This window comes from Echinops telfairi, unplaced genomic scaffold (assembly GCF_000313985.2).
Source record: "Echinops telfairi isolate 266 unplaced genomic scaffold, ASM31398v2 ScPeMD7_7427;HRSCAF=8465, whole genome shotgun sequence".
In the NCBI taxonomy this organism is placed as follows: Eukaryota; Metazoa; Chordata; class Mammalia; order Afrosoricida; family Tenrecidae; genus Echinops; species Echinops telfairi.
The window spans coordinates 3,094,118-3,106,361 of NW_022111327.1; the positions used below are offsets into that span (position 1 = coordinate 3,094,118).

The 12,244-nt window shown below is 36.6% G+C and overlaps 1 protein-coding gene across 1 annotated transcript in view; it reads left to right on the plus strand.

Annotated features, from left to right (window-relative positions):
- The window catches only part of TBC1D8B (TBC1 domain family member 8B), a 73,650-nt gene that overhangs the window by 37,175 nt on the left and 24,231 nt on the right, over positions 1-12,244 (plus strand). Inside the window, exons 9-13 of the mRNA XM_004710027.3 lie at positions 64-214; positions 667-881; positions 8,498-8,615; positions 9,883-10,168; positions 10,923-11,052. Of these exons, the coding sequence (XP_004710084.1) occupies positions 64-214; positions 667-881; positions 8,498-8,615; positions 9,883-10,168; positions 10,923-11,052 (900 nt within the window). The remainder of the gene's footprint in view (positions 1-63; positions 215-666; positions 882-8,497; positions 8,616-9,882; positions 10,169-10,922; positions 11,053-12,244) is intronic.

Consider the following 12,244-nt stretch of genomic DNA (forward strand, 5'->3'; position numbering starts at 1 on the left):
GTCAAGTTACCTAACAGAAATTAATTTCTCAGCATTTTGAATTGTTTTGATTTTCTGATACAGTTGAAAGAAAAGATGAAGGAACAGTCATGGAACATCCTATTTTCAGAATGTGGACGTGGTGTTAGCATGTTCCGGACCAAAAAGACTCGAGATCTGGTTGTCAGAGGGATTCCAGAGACGTTAAGAGGAGAGCTCTGGATGCTTTTCTCAGGTACTACATTTCTTTCCTTCATTCATTTAACAAACATCAGTCATGTGTCTTCTAGGAGTTATTCACTAAGCTAAATTCATAGAATTATAAGATGAGGATGAGGTCAGGCTAATCAAAAGGAGAAAGGTAAATAGTATGTGTGTTCAAATAGATATCTATGCATCCATTGTCTGAGCCAAAAGGAAAGCTAAAGAGGAAAAGATCCCAGCTCATGAAAATATTCTATTTGATAAAATTAGTGTTTTGATCTTAAAGATGCTAGTCTGAGGGTTTGTTTTTTTTTTGTTTTGCTTTGTCTTGTTTTGGTTTTGATTTCATTTCTATTTATATGTACTCAGCTATTAGTTGAGAATAAAGCTAAATCTCAAGGTAATGAAATTTAATTCTTCATGTATATATACCAATAGCCTATGTTCCTCTTCCTTTGCCTAGTAATGCAATCATGTTCTTAGGTGCTGTTAACGATATGGCCACTCATCCTGGTTATTATGCTGAAGTGGTTGAGCAATCCTTAGGGACCTGCAACTTGGCAACTGAAGAAATTGAACGTGATTTGCGACGCTCTCTGCCTGAGCACCCAGCTTTTCAGAGTGATACTGGCATATCTGCGCTGAGGCGGGTACTTACTGCATATGCATACAGGAATCCCAAAATTGGATACTGCCAGGTATGACTGGACTACAATCCCAACTCTGTGCGTGTTTTAAATGTAAAAGCACAACTCTAACTCTACTAATTTTGCAAGTGTGATCATGAGGATGAAGTTGGGCTGAGATTGAAAGTAGATTTTATTAATATAAATCAGTAGAATGATAGTGGGAATACTTAAGAGAATTGATATTTTATTCATTATTTTTTTCTTTTTCATTGAACAAATTTTTATTGCATTCTACGTCTTAAAAGACATGATAAATACACTGTATTATGTGCTTAAGGTTTATAAGATTAACCAGATAAGAATTCTTCCCTTAAAAGAATAGAGACTGACAGGTGGTATTCATGGGAAAACCAAAACACAAGTGAGAGAAATTATGTGAGAAATTATAAAGTGCTAAAAGGATTTATAATAGGGAAATAGTATTTTTATATAGGGAATAGGAGAAGTCTTCATAGAAGACATGGTATTTCAAAGGCTTGAAATTTCATGAGTTTGGATGTATAGAAATGGAATGAAAAGACGTGTGTACACTTGGAATGTGTGCATTACCATGTTCTGTTTAGTTTAACAGGAGTGTAGATTGAATAAAGGGAATTAGTTGGGGGAAAATAATAAAGTAACTTGGCCAACAACAGGCTCTAACAAAAGAACACAGGTGAAGATGGCCCACAACCAGGCAGTGTTTTGTTTTGTTGTTCGTGGGGTCGCTATGAGTCAAATAAGACTACATAAGCACCTAACAAATACGACAGGATGGGATAGGTCAGAAGTTTAAATCTTATTCTGTAGTCAGTAGACATATCATTGGAAGGAAAAATCTCTAAGGAGCACATTACATTAGAGTAGGCTAGACGGCTACCCCAAATCAAATAGATAATAGTTGAAATACTTTAGTTTTGTGTTTTGTTTTCAGAAAAAATGTATTATAATTCAGTGTATAGGAGGCAGCTTTAGGTGCATGTTCTCACAAGTTTCTCTTGGCTCCTTGTAATGGATTTAATTGTGTCTTCCAGAAATACATGTTGGAGCCCTAACCTCAACTTATTTTTAATACTATTTGGGGAAAGAAATTTCTGTGTTATGTTAATGAATCTGTTTTAACCCATCCACTCTGAAAATAAAATTTTATTGTGTTTTTCTTGAAGGTTTGCATAGCCATTAAATTCCCATTTAACAAATTCTACTCAAATTGTTCATCAACATCAGTTACCGTCTTCAGAATGCATGAATATTCTCATTTCCATTCTGATTGTTTTATTTCCTTTAATCTAGTTACCTTGTTCCCATACCTTTTCATCTTTCTTTTAAAATAATTACTGATCATTTTGTCTTCTATATTTTTTAAAAGAACACATTAGTTATATGGGTGATATTCTTTTCTTTCTTTTTTTGTTGCCAATTTGTTACACAGCTACAAGATGACTTCAGGTTAACTTAAGTTCAAAGTTTGAAGAATATCTCAGGGCAAAAGGCTTGGAAAGGCCTTCCATCTCAACTAGTCCAGTACGTGTATGTTTTTTTTTAACAATTTTAGGTTATGTTCCACATTTTTCTCCTATCAGGTTCCATGTATTGTAGTTTTGCTCAGCATAGTTGGTTGTGGTAGCTGGGCATCATCTAGTCCTTCTGGTCCCAGAGTAGATGAGGCCATGGTTCATGTAGACTGCTTAGTTGGGTAGGCCAGTTTGTTCTTTATCAAATGTTTTATTTCCTTCTTTTTCTTTTTTTTCCTGTGTGAGTTAAAATCAGTAGTTATAGCTTAGATGGTTACCCACAGGTTTTAAGAGCCCAGATACTACTCACCAAATCATGATGTAGAACATAACATTCAGGAACCATTTATGCCTTTTGACCCAATTGTTTCACAAGCCTATGGTCCTAGGCAGAAGTTTATTTCTTAAAGAAATAAGCAGAAGAGAGTATCTACTCAGATCAGTAGATAGTTGTCCTTCATGAAATTAGTCAGGGCCTTGGGCTGACAGCAGGCTCTATCTTCAGAAATAACTTCCAAGGTGCTCTTTCACTACTATTAGGAAGGAAGAAAGTACATGGAGGAACAATTTTGGGACATGTACGTGAGAGGATCATCTAAGTGGCGGGTACCGCTAGCATATTTTAAGCTCTTTGAAAGTTATAAAAGGAGCATAACACTTACTTAAAAAGCTTATATTCACAGAGTCTATGGTGCTATCTATACAGTGGTTTAGAGAACTCTTCAAAGTATATGACACTCGACTTTTTAACTTCTAAAACAGGAGAGCAGAGTTAGAAACATGGAGGGAAGAGTAAAGTCATAGTGAGTTTAGCTGACAGTATGAATAATACCATTCAGATGCGAACAAGCTGCCAGGGAGATTAGACTGGCTAGGTTCATATTGGAATCAAGAAGTAAGTTTATGTGGGATGATATCATGGAGAATCATAAAAGTTTAGAAGAGTTTAGATTTATTATAGTAAGGAAATTTTAGTTATTTTGATTGATAAACCTTTGTGAGCAGTATGGAAACATCACAGCATGTTATTTGTTAGTTTTGTTCATTTATTCATTCATACAGACAGTCCCTGAGTTACAAACATCCAACTTATGTACAACCTTTAAAGCCAATTATATGAAAACTTTAATAATAACAAACAACCATTGGTTTGCAAAGTGCATCAAAACACTGTTATTATTACTGTGATATTATATTAAAGATGTTTTAGTGTATCTTGCCCTGTTTTTTATGCATAGAAAGGTACATTAAGTTCTGAATAATAAGAAAAACATTGACTAACTGACATTGGATACTAATTGTACCTTACTGTTCCAACTTACATACAAATTCTACATCAAGACAGATTTAGGAAGAAAACTTGTTTGTTGTGATCCCAGGACTGCTTTATTGAGATACAATTCACATAACAAAATTTACCTTTAAAGTGTTCAATTCCCCAATTTACTGTATCTATGAATTTGCCTATTGGACATTTCATATAAATAGAATGGCGTACTAGGCTGTCTTTTGTAACTGGTCCCTTCATGTTAGTCTTTTTTTCCCCGACAGTTTTATTGGCACACCTTCAAGTTTTCTTGGTTCATTCATGTTGTAGCATGTTTCAATGCATTGTTCATCGATGAATAATATACCATTGTATGGCTATACCACATTTGTTTTTCCATTTAACAGTTGGTGGTCAATTAGATTGTTTCCATACTTTGAATATTGTTAATAATGCTTGTGTGAACACTAGTGTGCAAGTTCCTTCTTTCAAGTCTTTGGCATAGTCCCTAACTTATGACGTATTCAAGTTCCATGCTTTAGGCTGCTTATTGTGAGGTCAGCAATTTGAAACGACTAATTGTTCTCCAGGAGGAAGAGCTACTGCCTCTGTGAAGAGTTACAGCCTCAGAAACCCACAGGAGCAGTTCTACTCTTTCCTGTAGGGGTGGCTCTGAGCTGGTATCCACTCAAGAGCAGTGAATTATCATTAGTAATATGTACTACCCCCACATACAGAATGTTGCTATCACTGATCACTGATGTTAGCATTCTCAGATGTTCAAGGTTAAAATTTTCTGTTCAAAACACTGCTGTATAACAAGCTATGATTTTTTTAAGTATTCAATTATAGCAGTGCTGACTTACAGTGGAGTTGTTCAAATGAATCCTTTTATAAGTCAGGGACTACGTGTATACCTGGGAGTGTAATTTATGGGCCATACAATACTTCTAGGTTTGACTTTTTGAGGATTGTCAAACAGTTTTACACAGTGACTGCACCACTGCATTTTCTTTCTTCTTTTTTTTTTTTACTTTTTCATTGTGAATTGGGTGCACATTTTATATCATGTCATTGATTGCAATTCCCATGATGCCCATCACTTTATTCACTTCCTTTCTGTTTCCTGTTTCCATTCTTCCTTTTTTTCATGAGCTTTGTCCTTGGGTAAATGATGCCACTTTGATCTCAAATGGTTGATTATTCTAGGTATGTGCATATCTCATTAGTGTTAGTATGCATCTTACAGACCTGTCTATTGTTAAGCGGAAAACTGAGTCGCAGGAATGAGTTCAGTTCCAAAACCGAAGGGTGATGATAGGCCATAGTCTAATTCAGCGGTTGGGTTGTAACCCCTTTGGGGGTTGAACGTCCCTTTCACAGGAGTCGCCAGACTCATAACAGTAGTGAAATTACAGTTATGAAGTTACAACAAAAATAATGTTTCATGGTTGGGGTCACCACAACATGAGGAACTGTATTAAAGGGTTGCAGCATTAGGAAGGTTGAGAACCACTGGTCTAGGGGTTTCCATGAGTCTGTCCAAACCAGTAAGCCTGGTATTATTATGATTTAAAATTTTCTTTTACGTTTTCTCCCCCTCTCTGCCCAGAACTGTCTAATGTGATCCCTTTCAGAGCAGTCTGGAGCTGGGCACCACTGGTCCTACTGATCTCAGGGTCTTGGAGACTGGTGATATCATGACCCATTGTCCACTGGACTAATTGTTTCCATGTGTCTTTGCTTTTCATCACTTTTCTTTCCTCCAGACGAGGAGAAACAAATAGTTGCACTCTAGATGGCCATTCACGAGATTTAAAGACCTCAGCTCACTACTCACCAAAGTAGGACGCAGAGCAGTCTCTTTGTGGACTATGTTATGCCAGTTGACCTTGGTGTCCCCTGATAATTTGGTCCTGAGCCCCCATGCTCAGAGACTCATTCCTTCAAGAGGTTTGGTTATGTTTAAGAAGTTTTCCCCATTACAAGATTGGATATATAACCCAGACCCCCCCACGGGGGTAAATAACAGAAATAGGAGTGAAGGGAGACAATGGACAGTGTAAGATACAAAATAATAAAAACAATATATAATTGATAAAGGATTCATGAGGTTGCAGGGTGGGGGAGGGAGGGGGAAAAAGTAGCTGATACCAAGGGCTCAAGAAGAAAATGTTTCTTGGGTCCCTAAGTTTATCTCTATTTTTTTTCCTGATGATGTTTGTAGTGTTCGGTTTTACATTTAGGTCTTTGAACCATCTTGCATTTGTTTTTATATATGATGTTAGATATGAATCCTGTTTCCTAAGTACTCATCAATGGATGAGTGAACAAAGAAACTAGGATACATACACACAATGGAATAAAAGGCAAATAAAAATAACATTGAAACTAGGAAACATTTCATAGCATGGATGAACCCAAAGGATATTATGCTGAGTGAATTTAGTCAACCACAGAAAGACAAATTTTGTATGAGACCACTCATATAAAAAGTCAGAAGTGAAAATGTTTTCACACACACAAAAGCATTCTTTGACAGTTACCAGGATTGGGAGGACAAAGGAGGGCATATTATTAACTGGAAGGTAGACTTGTGTTAACCTAGGTGGCCAGCAAATAACGACAGAGGCAGTGGAAGACACCAAGAGGAGAACAAAAGTTAAAGGCGATAGAAATACTATTAAGTACACATTTCTGCAACAACAGCAATAAAGTAATCTTTGAATACACACATATAAACTGAACAGAACTGGAAAAGAGAACAGGACTATACCTACAAATATATTTAGGATTACAGAGACTAATTCAACAGAGTTAAAAACTTCTTAGCCATTTACAAATACCTCGAGTGAATAAGTTACTGAACCTGAGGGCTCAGGACCATAGTCTCTCAAGGGATGGCCAGGTCAATTGGCACAATATAATTCACAAAGAAAATGTTCTACATCTTAACCTTGGTGAATAGTGCCTGGGGTCTTACCAGCTTATAAATAGCCATGTGCGGAGCAACTAAGATACTAATCTCCCTGATTAGAGCAAAGAAGAAGGAGGAAAGTTGAAGACACATGAAAACAGTCCAAATCACTAATGGACCACAGGAACCTCAGCCTCCATGGCTCCGAGACCACTCTGAAAGGGATCACATTAGAAGGTCTTGAACAGAGGGGGAGAAAAATATAGAACAAAATTAAAAATCATCAAAAATACCAAGCTTACTGGTTGGAAAGACTGGTGGAACCCCTGAGATTATGGCCTTTCTCCACCCTTCAGGCCAGGAACTGAACTCATAACAGTGACTCAATTTTCAGGTAAACTATAGTCAGATGTATAAGGGGGTACAATAACACCAGTGAGATATTCACACCCCTAGAAAAATGAACCATTTGAGATCAAAGGAGCAGCATTTAACCAAGAAAAAAGCTCAGAAGCATTTGGAAAGGAGGAATGGAAACAGGAAATATAGGAGGTAGGATAAATGATACTACATTGTGGGAATTACAATTGATGACATGAAACTAAATGTATGAATTGTTGAAGGGAAAACTGATTTCCCTAAAAACATTCACACAATTCACAATTTAAAGTAAAAAAATAATTTGATATTTTTATGCAAAATATATTAGAAGGAAAATTTTGAATGGTAGTGGGAAAGAGGAGGGAAAAGTATAAAGGATACTTTGTTTTTAAATGTTTTGTTATGATTTTATATATATCAAATATATACTACAAATATTTATAAACATATATAAACAAACATTTGACACTTAAACTGGTTTTATGTATATTATACTCACACACCCAAACCCACTGCCATTGAGTCAATTCTGACTCACAGCAACACAGAATAGGATTTCCAAGACTGTAAATCTTTATAGGAGCAGCGAATCTCATCTTTCTTTCATCACAACATTTGGTAGGCTTGAACCACCAACCTTGTGATTAGCAGAAAGCACATCCAAGGCTGCCACCAAGTTGATTCTGACTCATGACCCTACAGAGGACAGGGTAGAACTGCACCTGTGGTTTCTGAGACTCTTAATGGGACTAGAAAGCCACATTTTCTGCTGCAGAGTGGCTAGTGGTTTCGCCTAGTGACCTGGCAATTAACAACCCAACTCATAAACACTCTACCACTACAACTCCTGGTATATAGTCTAAACTGCCATCGAGTCACCTCTGACAAATAGAGACGTTACTTATGTGCATGTTAGACAACCATCACACTATCCATTTCCCAATGTTTCTATCACCTTCAGTAGAAATGCAGTACTTCCTCATTCCCCTCTTGAACCTACTCTTTATAAGCCCTAATACATTTTTGTATGTATTTGCCTATTCTAAATATTTCATATAATCTCATAGACGTTAAGGATGATTGCTATCTAAAGGATATTCTCTCAGCAGAGAGAAATGCAGATGAAGTTTCATTCTCCAGTTTTAGTACAAGATGGCTTCTGAAAGTTCCTAAAAATTGAAATTAAGATAATGGAAAGTGTCCACTAAATTTTTGAGGCCCCCTCATGCATCCTTGATAATGACAGGTGTCTTTTTATTTTAGATGTGATAATTATTTTTTCCTGCTCATTGAAATTCATCCAAATTAGAAAAGTTTCACTAATTGCAATTTATATTTATGATATCCCTACTTAGTTTTCCTGAAATGATACTGTACAAAATAGCTGATTAACATATGTTAGTCTGACTTCTCCTGGTTTGGGCTTGAACTGGCTTACAGTTGTCATGTTTCCATTAGTAGTACTCTTTTAGTTGTTCTTGCTATTGCAAACCACTATATATGAAGTAGAAATTTCTTTCTTACCTGAGTAAGATTTACTTTTCTGTATTTTATCAATAAATCTTAGGCAATGAACATTTTGACCTCAGTGTTGCTTTTGTATGCAAAAGAAGAAGAAGCATTTTGGCTTTTGGTTGCTGTATGTGAAAGAATGTTACCTGATTATTTTAATCGTCGAATAATTGGTAAGGAAACACTCATACACACATGACTATATATTTCTTTTCTAAATAAATTATGTGAATCTTGTCTGTCTAATATCTGATCAGTTTGAAGAACTGTTGAATTTGTTTGTAAAATATGTAAAATGGAAGTTATATTAAGCTGGCATGTTCCCTGACACGTTCAAGAAGATAGATATTTTTTTGTTGATTGTTGCAGATTGCCAGATCTTTCTCCCACAGAGCCACTGGGTAGATTTGAACCAGCAACCTTTTGGTTAGCAGTTAAGCACTTATGCATTGTGCCGCCATGCTCCTTTTTAAATTAGGTATATAATAGTAAATAATTGTGTGATTTAAAAAATAAAATAAAATTCCTCATCATTCTTAACAAAATTGAATTTTGAATTGACTATCCCACTATTGCTAAAATAAGGTGATAAAGTTTCCAGAAGTCCTGTATATTATTAATTGGTTATTTATGGACTTTAATCAAATTTCAATCTCCACATATATATGAATTGCGCAAATATTTACAGGATCAGAAAGGAAGATCAAATTCTTGGCTCATTAATTATGTAATATTTTCTGTAGTCAGTGAATATTTGTATATCTATGATCCCCTACCTCATAAGCCTTCAGTATCTTGGGTCAGTCATTGAGCATCTTCCTGCTTTTCACTGACTCTCTACTTAACCAAGAGATATTAAAATCTATGAAGATGACACCATGTCATTAATTAGCATATCTCTTGTCGCACCTAGTACAGGTCTCTGCACACCATAGGGAGTTTCTCAAATGATTTGGAATTGAGTTTCTCAAGTGGGTAGCATTTTAATAGCAGCTGTGTTTAAAAACCCATTGCTGTTATGTCGATTTTAACTCATAGCAACCCTATAGAACAGAGTAGAGCACAGAAGGAGTTCATAATTTAAGGAAAAGAGATGAAGCGATATCTGAATACTAACAGTAGAAGAGCCCTGGTGGCACAGTGGGTTAAGTGTTGAGCTAATAACCAAATGGTTGGAGGTTCAAACTTAACAGCCACTCAGTGGGAGCATGATGTGTCTGTGTGCTTCCATAAAGATTATAGCCTTGAAAACCGTATGGGGTGGGGGGAGTCTACTCTTGTCTTACAATGTCACTATGCTTTGGAGTGGATTCAGTGGCCATAAGTTTGGAGGGAGGGGTTGTTTCCTTTTGGCTTTAATAGAGGAAAGGGTAGGAAGTGTAGTAAACCAATTCTTTTGAAAAGTGTTCACTTTCTAACTTTTGTGTGTGTGTTCTTCAGGTGCCTTGGTGGATCAGGCAGTCTTTGAGGAACTTATTAGAGATCATCTTCCTCAGCTGACAGAACACATGACTGATATGACATTCTTTTCCTCAGTTTCTCTCTCATGGTTTCTCACACTTTTTATCAGTGTGCTACCTATTGAGAGTGCAGTGAATGTGGTGGACTGCTTCTTCTATGATGGAATAAAAGCCATTTTGCAACTGGGATTGGCAATACTTGATTATAATTTAGACAAACTGCTGACATGTAAAGATGATGCTGAAGCTGTGACAGCTTTAAACAGGTACAGTAAGAACCATGTATATCTGAAGGAGAGTAGAAAGGTCTTATTGATCAAGACCCTTATTTTACAGTTGAGAAAGCTGAGCCTTAGAAAGTTCAAATAATTTGCCCCAGGTCTAGTCCTATTAATTGTATAAATTTTATATGCTGGCCCCAGTTTTCACTATAAAAGGTCTTCGTGTAAAATTAATTTGAGAAAACAAAGAAGAGGCAATTGTATAAAATGTCTAGTGGGAGAAAATGTTTTGGTTTCCAGGTGTTTTTAATCCACTAGATCCAATTCTATGTTCGTAGTAGATTTTTTTTATTTTAATGAGTATAATTTATGTACTGTGCGCATGTGTTTTTATGTGTATATGTGCATATGTTAAATGAATTGATATTTGAATTAATATAAAGTGACTGTTGTAATAGTACATCAAATTCCATCATGTACAGAGTAAAGACAAACTCCTCACTTTCCTGTTTAAAACGCTCTCTAATAAAACCTCAATGTACCTGTCTTAAGTGTTTTCTCCCTACATGGCTCTACAAGCACTCTATTTCATTCTATGTGACATTTGCTGAACACACCCTGAGCCTGGCTGCTTCCCCCATGCTCATTGCTCTCCTTCTAAAATGTCATAGTGCTCAACCATCTTCAAATTCCACTTCTTTTTAAGACCTACCCTTGCCTTTTCTGCTTTTGCTGCCATTTTCTATTCTTTCAGAGTTTTTGTTCCACTAATTATGACATTAATATAATTTTTTCATAGGTTCTTTGACAATGTCACTAATAAAGATAGCCCATTGCCTTCAAGTGTTCAGCAAGGCTCCAATATGAGTGATGAAAAAAGCAATCATACTAGAGTGGACATTACAGATTTGATTAGAGAATCAGATGAGGTAAGTTTTTTTTCCAATTATAAACATATAAATCCCACTCCAAAGCCACTGCTGTCTAGTTGAATCTGACTCATAATGGTGAGTAGCACAAACTGCAACTGCCCCATAGGGTTTTGGAGACTGTAAACATTTTCAGAGTGAGCCCTGGTTGGGTAGTGGTTGTGTGCTGGACTGCCATCTGCAAGGTCAATAGTTTGAAACCACTAGCCGCTCCATGGGATAAAGATGGGGCTTTCTACTCTCATTAAACATCACTGTCTTGGAAACTCACAGGGGCATTCTACTCTGTCCTACTGGGTCGCTTTGAGTCAGCATGGACTCAATGGCAGTGAGGTTATTTTGAGGAGCAGACTGCACAACTTTTTCTCGCAGAGCATGTAGTGGGATCAAATCACTGACTTTTTTTTTTGTGGGCAGCTGAGTGCTTAATCACTGCACCACCAGGGATCCTTTATTTGGTAATTTTATCTATAATGGCATAATAAATGTAAGATAATATTGGAAGATATCATTTAAGATCTAACTTCACTTAAAAACTGAGTTCTAGAAATGGAAGTAGTGATGCCAGGAAGGCTCAGGGGAGTAGGGGAAGTAGGGGGAACCAATTGCAGGGATCGATGCATAATCCCGCCACCCCACCCCTAGGATGAACAACAGAAACTTAGGTGAAGGGAGACAGCGGTAGATGTAAGATATAAAAACAATAATAATTTATCGAGGGGTCACGAGGCGGGGAGGAGGGGAGAGGGTAAAAAGGAGCTGATAGCAAGGGCTCAAATTGGAAGTAAATGTTTAAAAAACAAAGATGGAAACATATGTACAAATATGCTTGAGACAATTGATGTATGGTATGTTGTAAGAGCTGTAAGAGCCCCCAGTAAAATTATTTTTCTAATTGAGTTCTGTGAGTTGCTTCTAAATTTGCTCAATTTTCTTTTCCTTATATGAAGCTATATTAGCTTGCTTTCACAAAGAATGACCACTGTTAAAGACCTACCACTATCTTTATTTTTTTTAATCATTTTATTGGGGGCTCCTAAAACATCACAGTCCATACATACATCCATTGTGTCAAGTACATTTGTACATTTGTTGGCATCATCATTCTCAAAACATTTGCTTTCCACTTGAGTCCTTGGTATCAGCCCCTCATTTTTCCCCTCCCTCTCTGCTCCCCTCTTCCTCATGAACC